The sequence below is a fragment of the Delphinus delphis genome, chromosome 14 (genome assembly GCF_949987515.2).
Source record: "Delphinus delphis chromosome 14, mDelDel1.2, whole genome shotgun sequence".
In the NCBI taxonomy this organism is placed as follows: Eukaryota; Metazoa; Chordata; class Mammalia; order Artiodactyla; family Delphinidae; genus Delphinus; species Delphinus delphis.
In genome coordinates, this window is record NC_082696.1 from 16,158,738 (window position 1) to 16,173,433 (window position 14,696).

Consider the following 14,696-nt stretch of genomic DNA (forward strand, 5'->3'; position numbering starts at 1 on the left):
TACCTAAGTGAGGATGATGTAGAAGGGCCCACCAGCTAATCTAATTGGCAAGTGAACTAGAAATAAACCTTTGTTGTTTAAAGACACAGTTTCTTACAGCAGCATAACCAAGCCTAAATGATACATCTATCAAGATTAAAAATGCACATATCCTTTGACACAGCAGTTTTCCACTCCTGGGAATCTCTTCTGCCAACATACTTGGGTGTAGGCAAAATTTGTATGCACAAAATTTTTACTGCAGCAGTTTGTAAAAACAAGACCCTAAGATCTGTCAAAAAAGGACTGATGAGAGATCATGGTACAAAATACTATGCAGTCGTTGTCGTCTTTTTTTTTTTGGGGGGTACGTGGGCCCCTCACTGTTGTGGTCTCTCCCGTTGCGGAAGACAGGCTCTGGACGCACAGGCTCAGCGGCCATGGCTCACGGGCCCAGCCGCTCCGCGGCATGTGGGATCTTCCCGGACCGGGGCACGAACCCGAGTCCCCTGCATTGGCAGGCGGACTCTCACCACTGCGCCACTAGGGAAGCCCTATGCAGTCATTTTTAAAAGAAGCAGATCTGCAATGCCTGACATGGAATACTCTCAAAGAGATAAAAACAAAAACACTGATAAAGATGGAGAGTAAAATACTATTCTTCATTGTATAAAAAAAGGTATAAATATACATATGCTTCATATACAATTTCAATTTCTAGAAGAACACAAAATGAACTGTTTGTGACCAGCTACTGGTTGTCTCCGGGGAGGGGAACTTTCCATCATAAACCCTTTTTGGTCTGTTTGCATTTAAAAAAAAAATCAAGTATATTTAGAAAAATGTTTTGGTGTAATCCCTATAGAATCCTAGCTGACTTCTTTGTAGAAGGTGACAAGCTGATTCTAAATTATATATGGAATAGCAGGAGACCTCAAAGAGCCAATCTAAAAACAGAACAAAGTAGAATTTACCTGCCCCAATTTCAAAACTTACTACAAAGTAACAATAATCAGTGTAGTAATGGCATAAGGATAGACATACAGATAATAAAAAAAAACCCTGAAAGTCCAGAAATAAACCCATGTGTTTACGGTCAACTCATTTTCTACAAAGGTCCCAAGACCATTCAATGGGAAAAGAAGAGTCTTTTCAACAAATGGTGCTGGACTGCGATATTTAAAATAGAGAACCAACAAGGACCTACTGTATAGCACAGGGAACTCTGTTCAATATTCTGTAACAACCTAAACAGGAAAAGAATTTGAAAAAGAGTAGATACAAGTATACCTATAGCTGAGTCACTTCGCTGTGCACCTGAAACTAACACAACATTGTTAATCAACTCTACTCCAGTATAGAAAAGAAAAAGAAAAGGCCACCTATGGTACAGAAGAGAACTCTGCAGCAACAACACAACAGCCCAAATGGTGATGGGACATCTGGACTGCCACATGCACAGGAATGAAACTGGACCCTTATCTCATACCATTACACAGAAATTAACTCAAAATAGATGAAAGACCAAAATTTAAGCTCTAAAACAATAAAACTCTCAGGAGAAAACACAGGGGTAAATCCTGATGACCCTGGATGTGGCAAATGATTCTTAGATATGACAGCAAAAATATAAATAATGAAAGGAAAAAGATAACTTGGGCTTCAGCAAAATTAAAAACTTGTGCTTCAGGGACACTATCAAAGTGACAGGATAACTCACAGAATGGGAGAAAATAGTTACAAATCATATAAGGGACTTACATCTAGAATATACAGAGAACTCATACAACTCACTAATAAAAACAAATAACCCAATTAAAGAATAGGCAAAGGAAATAAACAGGCATTTCTCCAAAGAAAATATACAAATGGCCAGTGAGTACATGAAATGATCCTTGACATCATTAGCCATCAGAGAAATGTAAATCAAAACCACAATGAGATACCACTTTACAGCCACTAGGATGGCAAGAATCAAAGAAAAAAGCAACTGTGGTGAAGGATGTGGAGAAATCAAAACTCTCGCACATTGTTGGTGGGAATGCAAAATGGTGCAGCCACTGTGGAAAACAGTTCATTCCTCAAATGGCTAAACACAGAGCTACCACAGGACCCAACAATTCTACTCTTATGTGTATACCTACACATATGTGTATACATATGTCCACACAAAAACTTGTACACAGATGTTCACAGCAGCATTATTCACAATAGGCAAAAGCTGGAAACCACCTAAAAGTCCATGAACTGATGAATGAATAAACAAAATGCAGTATATCTATACAATGGCATAATGGGCCATCAAAAGGAATGAAGTCCTAACACGTGTTACAAGGTGGATGAGCTTTTAAAACATTATGCTAGGTGAAAAAAGCTAGTCACAAAAGACTACATATTATGTAGTTCCTCTTATATGAAATGTCCAGAATATGTAAGTCTACGGCGACAGAAGGTAGATTAGTGACTACTTAGGGCTGAGGGTGGAGGTGATGGGATAGGAGGTGATAGATAAAGGGTACAGAGCTTCTTTTTGAAGTGATGAAAATGTTCTAATATTGGTTGTGGTGATGGTTACACACATGTGACTATACTAAAAATCACTGACTTGTAACACTGTAAATGACTGATGAACTTTATCTCAATAAATGTTAAAATAATGACTAAGACTTTTTAAAAGTAAATTAAAAGAATGAAATATTCGTACATGCTAAAATAAAATGATCTTAAGATGTTAAACAAAAAATGTATATAATATATCCCCAAAGAGTATGTTTATGTTATACATACTGTGGAGTATGTACATATTATATAATGCCACATATATGTATTTATGTATACCCATATACATATATATTGCATTCCCATTTAAAAAAAGTGTGTGAGACAGACAGAGAGAGTAATTATAAAGGGAAGGAGGATCAAGAACTGCTAATGGAGATTACCTCTGATAATTAAACAGTGGGATGGCTGGGGGAAGGGACAGGTCAGGGGTCAAAAGGAGACATTTTTATTGTATCTTTCCTTTTTTGGGTTAAATTTCTTTTACCATATGGATATGTTATTTTCATTAATACTTGTAGAAAATTCAGTTTAACATAGGAAATAACTTGCTAGTAGGCAGAACTCTTCAGAAATGGAATGTGCTGCCTTAGGAGGCAATTTCTCCCTCAGAAAGCACGCAGTACACAATGGGTTTACGCTTGACAGGGGTCCTGCAGGACCAACTGCTGGATGGGTAAGTGGACTGGATAACGTTTGTTGCAGAGTTCTAGATGAAACAAGTCTCTTCCAGCCTTGAGATTTACTCCAAATTAAAAAGGTAAGTAGTCTTAAGACCAGGAAGAACCTACGAGAAGTAGGCCAGATTCGAAAGGAAAAAAATTCTTTAAGTGGTTTGAAGTCAAGCTTAACTACTGAGTTAATTTAATGTGACCTCAATGTCAACATAGTGAGTCAACGTTCGAAAAAAGGCATTTCCAATCAGCAGGTGAATCAGAGTCAAAGTGCAAATTTTAAAATTTAAATTAATTTCTAGTTCCTTTTGAAAAGAATATCTAGCCCCCTCAAGTTTTGTCATGATTAGCATTTTTATTAAATCTCATTAAATAGAAAGGTGTTGTGATTTGGAGGGAAGTACTGCTGAAAAAAATGACAAGGAGGGGCTTCCCTGGTGGCGCAGTGGTTGAGAGTCCGCCTGCTGATGCAGGGGACACGGGTTCGTGCCCCAGTCCGGGAGGATCCCACATGCTGCGGAGAGGCTGGGCCCGTGAGCCATGGCCGCTGAGCCTGCGCTTCCGGAGCCTGTGCTCCGCAACGGGAGAGGCCACAACAGTGACAGGCCCGCGTACAGAGAAAAAAAAAAAAAAAAAAAAAAGACAAGGAATGTGAAAGTCGAAGAAGCTAATTTCCTCTCATACATTTTCTTATTTGTATTTCTATTTTAGGTTTAAAGTCATAGTTGCTGTTTGACAATGTAATGGGACCATAAATATAACTGGAAGAAAAAGTATTAAAGTATCATTAAAAATGCTTATTACTTTAGCTAGATCAATGCCATAGATGCTTTCTGTAGCGATAATGGAGAAGATGAAATCATTTTTGGCAGCAATGTTAGTTTGGTAAGAGCCTCTGGCAACTGTAACAAAACACAGACCACAGGCCACTGCCCCCAATCCCCTACCATGAAAACTGGTTTGAATGAGTGGAGCATTTGTTCTCCACACCTACAGAAGTTTCCAGTGTTACAAAAAGCAAACTTCTATGAATGGGGGGAGGACACCAGAAAGTCTCAGAAGACAGTGAATGATTAAGGACTAAAGTATAATTTACTTCCTTTACAGGGGGTGATGGTGATAGACTTGGTGCTGAGTTGAGCAGGGTCCCGAAAGAAGTTTCATTAACTGTCCTCTTTTTTCATTCTATAGCAGAGGGCGTATGAAACAATAGATCTTTAAAAAGAAATTCTCATTTTTGAAATTTTTATTGTAGTATATTTATATTTCAAATGTTAAATGATAAATAAATGAAAAATAATGCGTTTTGTTTACCACATTTATTTAGGCACGTTCTCGCCTCAATTTGAGAAAAATATTTTCCCATGATTCTAGTACCTGGCTTAACTTGCTCTTCTACTCTGAAACAGTATGATTCAGGAGCTTTAGAAAGATCAATTTCACTGCAGGAGGCAGGGATATTTCTTTTCTCTTTATTACCCACACCACACAAATTAGAGTTCAGAAAAGATCCTTACTTAAATATCAGTATTATTTGGGTCACCTCATTTAGTGCTGTGTAAACTGTAAAGCATTACACATGTATAAGTTAACATCGCAAGAGATGCATTTTGCTGGAAAGAACAGTCCTTTGATTTGACTAGAACCAAGTCAATGAAACACTAGATCAAGATTTTGACACTGGATGATACAGAAATCTTGGTCAACACCAGTTCCACGTTAAACAGAAGGAAATGAGATAAGAGGTTGCAGAACAGCACCCACCCCAGTACCGTGTGCACATGCACATAACACAAGGGTACACAGCCATACGAATGTTAGGAAATTCCTTACATAGGTAGGTACGCTTAAAGAAAGTGATCATGGTTGTTATAGCTGTTTGGAGGTTGTTCAGTAAAGAGAAATAATTTGAGTGGCCCATTCTGGGGAAACCTGTTTTTTTTTTGTAGGCTTTGAGCTCTCATAACAGATCCCTTATTCATTAGCAAAGCTTTTTTTACCTTCAGGTGTCTTTATAAGGTCTTCCGGGACTTCCCTGGTGGTCCAGTGGTTAAGACCCTGCTTCCACGGCAGGGGGCACGGGTTCGATCCCTGGTCGGGAAACTAAGATCCCGCATGCCACGCAGTGCAGCCAAAAATAAAAGAAAAAAATAAAAAGGTGCTTCCTACATCTACCAAGGTTATTACTTTATTGTTTCAAGTTATTTCAAATTATAGCTATATATTATCTATACTGTGATTTCTTTTGTGATAGCTGCCTGTTTTTATTTATTTTTATTGAGTGATCTTCTAGTTCCATGCTTCTCAAACTGAGGCATACACAGCCCCTACAGTGGTGCACCAGGGGTTATATGAAGGTACAAGATAAACCTGAAGCATCTTTCCAGAGGGTTTATTTTGAAAATCTGGAAGGACAGTGCCATGGGCTCTGTTAACTGCCTACGTGAGAGTCCTGACGCTGCTACTTGTCCTTTGGCTAGGTATTTAACCTATCTGTTCCTAAGTATTTTAAGCTGAAAACAGGAATACTACTAGTGCCTATTTTATAGTTGGTTGTGAGAAATAAATGGGCTTTCAGAACAATGCCTAGCACATTATAAGCTTTCAGCAGGTATTAGCTGTTACATATCTTAATATTAGATTATTCATTTCCCCCTTGAGCAAATATAAGCAATGGTGGAGAGACAGGAAATGCTGGGGGGTGGATTCAGATAGGGAGATCAGGGATAGTCTCATTGAAAAGGTAGACTTCTGAGTAAAGACTTGAAGGGAGTGAGGGAGTTAACTGTGGAGTCAGGGAGAAGAGAATTTCAGACAGAGGGAATAGCAAGTTCAAAGGCCCTAAGGTATGCCTTCTATGTTTAAAGAATAGTAGCATGAAGGCCAGCAGGGCTGGAACAGAGTGAGTGAGGTGGTAACTAAAAGGAAAAGAGATGGGGGAGAGGCAGTGGATGGCTGAATGAAATAGGTAGTGATCATGTGCAGAGGAGTCATATGATCTGACTTATGTTTTAAAACTGTATCCCAGTGGATGCTGAGTTAAAACAAGACCATAAGTAGGCAAGGGTGAAAGCAGGTAGGCTACTGCAATAATTCATCTAAGAGATGACAGTAGCTCAGGCCAGAGTGGTGACAATGAATGGGGGTGGTAAGAAAAAAGAATTCTTGATATACTTTGAAGGTTAGAGTTGACAGGATTTATCGTCAAATTAGATGTGAAATATGAAAGAAGGAAGGAGTCAGTGGTATTTCTGAAGTTTCTGGCCTGATTAAGCTGCCATTAATGGAGATAGGAAGAGTAAGTTCGGGGCAATGTCAGAAGCTGTTTCAGACAGAGTAAACTTGGGATGCCTAGTAAACATTCAAATGGAGATGTTAAGTAGGCAGTTAATTAAACTGCTTGAAATTCAGGAAATAAGTCCAGGTTAGAGTTACAAATTTGGGAGCTATTAGCATAGAATAATATTTAAAGTTATGAGGCTGGCTGAGATCATCTAGGGAATGGTAAGGACAGAAAAGAGAGAAGGCCCAAGGATTGAACTCTGAGGCTTTGATCTCACTTCTTTGAACAAAGAAGTGGAAGAACAAAGAAGTGAAAGGTCAGAGAGATGAGGGAGAACCACCAAAGAATAAAAGGAGAGGTGGAATCCTAGTGTATTATCCTATAGTAAGTCAAATGAACAAAATGTTTCACAGAGAAGAAGGTGCTTGACAGCGGCAAACGCTACTGACACAGATCAAGGAAGACAAGGGCTGAAAGACCACTGGGTTTAGTAACGATGCTGTCACTGATGACCTTGACAGGAGCAGTTGTGGTTGACTGCAGTGGGAAAAATCCTGACTAGAGAAGACTTGAGAGAGAATGGGAGAGAAGTTGGAGTTAGCACATTTAAGCAATACTTTATTTTCACACTCCAGTTAGTATACAAATATCTCACATCTACTTTAAACAAAAATTCCCCTTATCAAGTTATCTTCATAAAATAAATTACTCTCTGGGGGTGGTGGTGGGAGGAGGAGAGACACAGGTGAGGGAGATTAAGAGGTATAAACTTTTGGTTATGAAATTCTGAGTCACAAGCATAAAATGTACAGCATGGGGAATATAGTCAATAATTATGTAATATTTTTGTATGGTGACAGATGACAACTAATCATCGTGATCACTTTGAAATGTACAGAAATATTGAGTCACTATGATGTGTACCAGGAACTAATACAGTGTTGTAGGTCAATTATACTTCAAAAACAAACAAAGAGACATCAGATTTGTGGCTATCAGAGGTGGGGGGGGGGCGGAATTAGATGAAAGCAGTCAAAAAGTACAAACTTCTAGTTATAAGATAAATAAATACTAGGGATGTAATGCACAACACAGTAAAGATAATTAACACTGTTGTACGTTGTAAATGAAAGCTGTTAGGAACAAATCCTAAGAGGGACTTCCCTGGTGTTCCAGTGGTTAAGAATCCGCCTTACAATGCAGGGGATGTGGGTTCGATCCCTGATCGGGGAACTAGGATCCCACATGCCGCGGGGCCACTAAGCCCACGTGCCTTAACTACAGAGCCCACGCGCTCTGGAGCCTGCGCACCACAACTACTGAGCTCACCTGCTATAACTACTAAGCCTGTGCGGTATGGAGCCTGCCACAACTAGAGAGAAGCCTGCACGCTGCAACAAAGAGCCCAGGCGCCACAAAGAAAGATCTCGCGTGCTGCAACTAAGACACGATGCAGCCAAAAAAATAAATATTAAAAAAAAAAATTTTAAAAAAGAGAATAAATCCTAAGAGTTCTCAGTCAGAAGGAAAACATTTTAAAAATCTATTTCTTTAATATTGTATCTATATGAGATGATGGATGTTCAGTAAACCTACTGTGGTAATCATTTTATGATGTACATATGTAAATCAAATTATTATGTTGTACACCTTAAGCTTATACAACGCTATATGTCAATTGTATATCAATAAAACTGGAAGAAAAAAATTACTCTCCATTTAAGAATCAGTAACTATCCAAACACAGGAAATCTACTATTTTGTTGGAAGGAGAGGAGAAGAAAGGACTTTGAGGGAAGAACAGGAATTAAGTATCAGTGGAAAAAAATACTGTTATATTAAAAATAATTTACTGCCAAAACTAAACAAAAATGGTTCCAGTTTAGTCACAGATATATGGAAAATAAAGTCTCAGCACAATTTCTAGTGAAATCAGAATCACCCATGGAGCTTTAAAACACACATGGGCACCCATGCACACGTGCACCCAGGCTTCACCATTAAGAAGCTCTAATTGAGCAAGTGTGGACTGAATCTGGGCATTTTTATGTTTTGAAAGCTTCGTAGGTGATTACAGAATTTGAAAGCACCACAGCCTAGCTTGGGTTGTGAATCACTAGAATATAATTGTTTAAAACATAAAATAAACCAAAACAATCAGGCTCCTCTAAGAAACTCAGCAGTAAAATCACTACTTTTAGAAATTCTAAAAACGACAAGTGGTACTAATAGTAGTAGGAGGCTACATGCTGCATGGGGGTGATACAGTATTTTCCAATCTATAATACTTGGAACAATTCATTGGCGATATAAGGATGACTGAGATACATCCTTACTCTAAAGGACTCCAGCTAATTTACAAAACCTGAGTCAATAGTCAAGACAAACATCCTCTCCTTTTTTATCTGAATGAATTTAACAGTTTCCTACGGAAGATTAAATAAGGGGTCAGATAAAATGTGATATGATAGAAATTATCTCTAATTGAATTAATATAGATATAATTTAGTATTACACCAATATTAACTAGCCTGTTCCAGAAAAGGACAATCAAGTGAGATAGATTTAAAACTAATGTTTTCATTCACAATTCCGAACAAAGAGAAAGGTTGCACTAACTGATGTTTAAGGGAGACTGAAAGAAATAAGTACCAGGAACAGGATTCAAATTTCTCTTTGCGTTATTCAAGAATTCACAGCAATTTAAATTTTGTTATAAAATAAGACAAGTAATGTTGTATTAGAAAAATGAAGAACAGAGAATTCTTCTGGTCAAAGAAGGCAGATTTACTATATTAGTTCACTAATCTCTTATTAAAATGTTTTTATGAATTTTTATTTGAAGAAAATTTAAGGGGAAAATCTGCATCACTACAGGTGACAGAGTTACTGAAAAGAAAGTTTTATAAACGTTAAGAAAACAGACAAATCAAGAGTTGATTATTCTGAAGATCTGATAAGGCTACCATTCAAGCTTCAAGTTATAAGATAAAACTGATATTCAAAATTTATATGAACACTCTCAAAGGTTCTTAAGATAGTATTATTTCAGGCAACATTTAAAAGATAAAATAATGGTGATATCCACTTCTGCAGTGAAATCAAATGTACACCAATTAAGCCCAGAATGGAAAATGATCCCATTGCCAATATTATTATTACCTTGTGTGTAGGCAGCATCATCAGATCCCATACTCAACTTCCGTGCTTCACTTATTCTATCCACATGTGCTAAAGCAGGGTCCGTGAGGTGCTGAATATTCTCTGTTTCTACATAATGATCAGGATGGTTCAGCAGATTTGTAAGTTCAAAGGTAGGGGACACCACCCCTGGTGAAACTGCAGGGGGTTTATTGGGAGAAACGGTAATTTTGAAAGTATATTTTGTATTGGGTTGAGTGACCACCACTCGAGGAGAAGTTGCAGAGTTATTGCCTATTGCTCGACTTTTGGGAGGGTGGTGATGAATAAAGGCAGGCCCCATGCTCACTTGCCCGGACATGTTCCTGGAGGCAGCAGATGCTCCAGAGTTTGTGGATATGAAGAGAGTGGGCTGATTCCGCATGACCTGCTCATCTCCTGTGGTGGCATTAGCTGAAATATAGACCTTAGGTTGACTACGGGACATCACCTCATCGGTATTTGGGGGACTGGCAGCTATGTAAACAGTGGGTTGATTTCTGTTTAAGGTCTGGCTGTTGACCGAAGAGGAACTGCTGGAGGTTCGAGGTCCAGAAGAACGCAGTTTCGAAGAACTGCTTCTTTGCGGGGGTTCAAGTTTGATTTCAATCTGGTTTTTCCGAGGTCCTGTTGAAATATTCTGAATGTTATATTGGCTATGGGCAGAAGACTGTGAGCTACCAGACGAATGAATTGTTGGTGGCTGTGGAGTAGTAGGTGAACTGATGGGCATGTAGACGTGAGAGGTCTGGTGGCCTTGCTGATTTGGCTGCTGGGCTGAGGTATGTGGCAGAGGATTAGATGCAGGATATGTAGTCCAGGGACCAGGTTGCGAAGGCTGATAAACTTGTTGAGGGTTCATGGGATTAAACTGAGATACCCAGCCAGAATGCTGTTGTGTCTGTCGAGTTGTACCACTAGGAGTTGTAATGTAGGGCCTAATATAGATAGAATTTCCCTGTGGACTGTTAAGTACAGGTGGAGGTACACCATGTATGTGCAAAGATGTAGGAGTATTACGACCAGTCTGGATATTTGGGGCTAAAGTTACCATAATGGGATTAAATCTTGGAGTTTGTTGAGAAAGGTTAGATGTTCCTTTGCTGCCTAAGTGAAATCCAAGATGTGGTGCTGAATTTGAAGCACCAGATGTACTGGACATTCCAAAAACATTAAAGCCTTGAGGAACTTGAGCTGGTGCTGTCTGTGGCTCCTGCTGAAATAGTTCATTATTGGACTGACCACCTTGAAGTTGTCCATCACTAATGCTGTGCGTTAGAGTCCTACTTCCATTCATTCTATTTCCTTCTCTTCCATGGTGGTAAACATTCTGTGACTGCAAGTCCAAGTTGAGAGAAGTCATGTGATTGCGTAGACCAGAAATTCCAGAATCATCCGAAAAATTCAAGTCTCCTTCACCGTAAAGATACCTTGTACTCTCCTGAGAGAGAACTGCACAGCAGGCATCCAGGTTATTATTATTCTATAAGACGAAATAAAAACAGCTTGTGTTAACAACCAGAAGCCAATGCATATACTCTCATCACTACTTAAATATTACACGATTAACAAGAGATTATTTAATACAATTATAACAGATACACTTGAGCTCTTTTACTTGAGAAGAACTAGTATTTATGCAAATAGTTGAATTAAAAATCCTCACTACTAATGTAATGGAAAAGTTCTCTAACTAGCAATAGCTAAAAGTGAACAAAGTCAGTATTCTGTTTTAGGAGTTATTTTATAGTAAAATGGATTCATGCAAATATAGTAAAATTACAACTTAATTAAAAATGCAGTTTGAATTTTGAACAAAATATAAGCATTCAACTTAAGCATATAATATTGTATAATTAATATTTTGCATATTCATGTGCTATGTAATTCTTTTAAACCAATGACCTTTTAAAAACTATTATTTGTGGTATTTAAATTAAAAAGTTCTAAAATTCATAACAAAGGCATTACAATTCCTTATGTGCTTCCTCTTGTGTTAAAAACAGACAAGCCACATACATATACATATGTAAGATCAAGGTAGCCTCCAGAGTAACTGAGATCACATCTTTGCCTTTAGATAGCATCATATAATTCTACTCCAGAGAAATGAAAAACAAAACAAAACAAAAAAACAATTAGACTGTTTCTAAAGAATTCTCAAAAGAAACTACTTATAAATTATCCATAAAAATATTTACTGAACACCTACGATATGTACATCATTCTGTTTGAGACTGTGGAAGACTCAAATGATGTATAAAACCAGACTTTTCCCTAGAAGAGCTTGCAACTCAATTAGGGAGACAAACCATGGATTTATGAAAAGGTAACATTATTAAAACATGAATATATGTCAAATAATAAGTGGTATTGAAGTTCAACAGAGAGTTAATACCGTAGGCTACCGCAGAAAGGACTGTGTTAATGAGGGAGGTATAATCTCATGGGTTTCACAGTATATGTAGGACTTGGATAGGAAAAAAGGCATTCCTGGTGAAGGGAATGGCATGCCTAAAGACAGACATAAATGTGATAGTAAGGAAGAGTATGTTCTAAACAAGGTGACTGGAGCAGATCTGGCTGGAGTTAAAGGTTTGTATTGGAAATTTTGTGGAACAAATTGTTAGAAAAGCAGATTGGGGTTAAATAATTGGGGCTTGTTAAAAATGAGTTATACTAGAGTTTGGGCTTTAATACAGGCAATGGGGAGAGCCACTGAACATTCATTAACAGAGAAGTGAAGACACAAAGGGTGTTTGGGGAAGATAAAGAACTCCACTGATACTTAAGATGAAGAGGAAAGGAAAACTTTTTGCCAAGAAGATCGGTTAGAAGATATGAAATAATGACTGATGGTGGAAACAAATTATGAAAGACTACAAATAAACAGTCAACACAATTTGGCTATAAGGGAGAAAGAGAATTCAAAGACAGCTGGAAGACAAAGAGCCTGACAGAAGGGGGACAGTTTTAGACATAAAGAGGATGAATATAGCCAAGTTAAAATGTCTACAGGTGGTTTGACATGAGATAGAATCTTATTAGAGAAAATGGAACTAAAAGGCATCTCGAAGTCTTGTTAAGAAATGGTAGTCCACAGTTTGACCAGATAATACGAAAGAAAAGATTAGTGAGCAACGTTTGACTTTTTTTCTTCCCCAAACGAACACTTCAAATCTCTCATGCTATAAAAATCCTTTTATCCTACACATAACTCTGAATTGATATATACTAGTTTTTCAAAGAAAATTTAAAAATTCATCACAATCTTTATCAATTGATTACTCCTTATCATAGTTAGACCTTATCTTTTGCCAAACCTAACTGATGCTTTTTGCTTCAAGCTAAGTTTATTGCTATTCTTAGTAAATTCTTCTCCCTCCTAAGTCAAAGCTCACAAAGACCTCTTCTTCTCATCTCCTTTGCCGACATTCCCAAATTAAAATGTATATTCCCTACTAAATCCAATCCCACACTTCCTTTTTAAAAGCTGATACTCCCATTTAAAAAGTCTTCTTCTCTAATTCTCTTGAGCTCTCAAAAATCCTTTCAATTCTTTATAATCTCTCATTATTTAATATGTCCTAGTCCCAGCTATGCCATAACTCACGTGCCCTTAGGTTTTTTACTCTCTACAGACATTAGTTTCTTATCAGCAAAACATAAAAGAACTTACAGGGATTTTACAAGGCTACAATAGGATAAAAGGAAACGTACCTTTTATTAAACATTTTATTTTGGAAAATTTTAAACACATATGAAAATAGTAAATATGACAAACTCTCCTATATGCATCATGCATCTTTTAAAATATCAATATATGGCAAATCTTTCTTCATCAAACGTGTAAGCCCCAGCTGCTCCCTTCATCAAGCTAGATCAAGCCTGACATTATTTAATTTCCATCTGTAAATATTTCAGTATGTATCTTAAAACATAACCACAGTGCCATTATCATACCCTAAAATAATCAACACTTAAGATCGCATAATATCCAAATAGTGTTAAAGTCCCTTGATTGTCTCATAAGTATCTTTTTAGTTAGTTTAAATCGGGATCTAAGCAAGGTCCACATATTTAATTTGGTTGATATGCCTCTTAGATTTCTTATAATAATAATTAATCCTCCGCTCTTTCTCAAATTTTCTAAGCCATTTGTTTTTTGAAAAACGATCATTTGTCCAGCAGATTTCCCATCTGGATTAGCTGACTGCACCCTGTGGTATCAATATTTTCTGTATTTCACTGTGAACTAGAAGGTACAACTAGAGGTATGCGCAGGTTCATGTACAAATTGTTAGCAAGACCCTGTATGGGCTTTATTTTATAGTGTATCACACAGGAGGCACAATAATATATCTGCCTGTCTTTTTGTGATCTTAAGGCTGATTGGTAGGTTCTGATGTTGTCACAGCTTGATCCAGCTAATGATTTTTTTTTGTGTGTGTGTGTGTGTGTGTGTGTGTGGTATGCGGGCCTCTCACTGTTGTGTCCTCTCTCGTTGTGGAGCACAGGCTCCGGACGCACAGGCTCAGCGGCCATGGCTCACGGGCCCAGCCGCTCCGCGGCATGTGGAATCCTCCCGGACCGGGGCACGAACCCATGTCCCCTGCATCAGCAGGCGGACTCTCAACTACTGCGCCACCAGGGAAGCCCCAGCTAATGATTTTTATCAGCCAATGATAATCACTGTTTAGAAACTTTATCTCATTAGGGGTTGCAAAATGGTGCTATTGGTGATATTCCAAATATAAGATTCCTTTCTCATGTATTAGCTGCAATTCTTCCTCATAGAACTTGATCTCTTTAACTATTTACTTACTCTTTGCACAGAAGAGGCAGGATAAATAAGTTCTCTTTACTGGCTTTTAGAATAATGAATTGGTGCCCTAGCAACTTCCAAAGGTGACACTTATTTTCAGTATCATTATAAACTCCTGTATCTTTAACATTTTGATATGTGTCAACTGATTGTGGTCATTATATCCTATCTTCAGCCTAGTGGGAATGACTCCAAG

General features: G+C 37.9%; 1 protein-coding gene across 4 annotated transcripts in view; it reads right to left on the reverse strand.

Moving 5' to 3' along the window:
* Positions 1-14,696, reverse strand: part of TAB2 (TGF-beta activated kinase 1 (MAP3K7) binding protein 2) — an 86,653-nt gene that overhangs the window by 19,602 nt on the left and 52,355 nt on the right. For all 4 annotated transcript variants that reach the window (XM_060029815.1, XM_060029814.1, XM_060029817.1 and 1 more), the window contains one exon: positions 9,658-11,158. In XM_060029815.1, the coding sequence (XP_059885798.1) occupies positions 9,658-11,158 (1,501 nt within the window). The remainder of the gene's footprint in view (positions 1-9,657; positions 11,159-14,696) is intronic.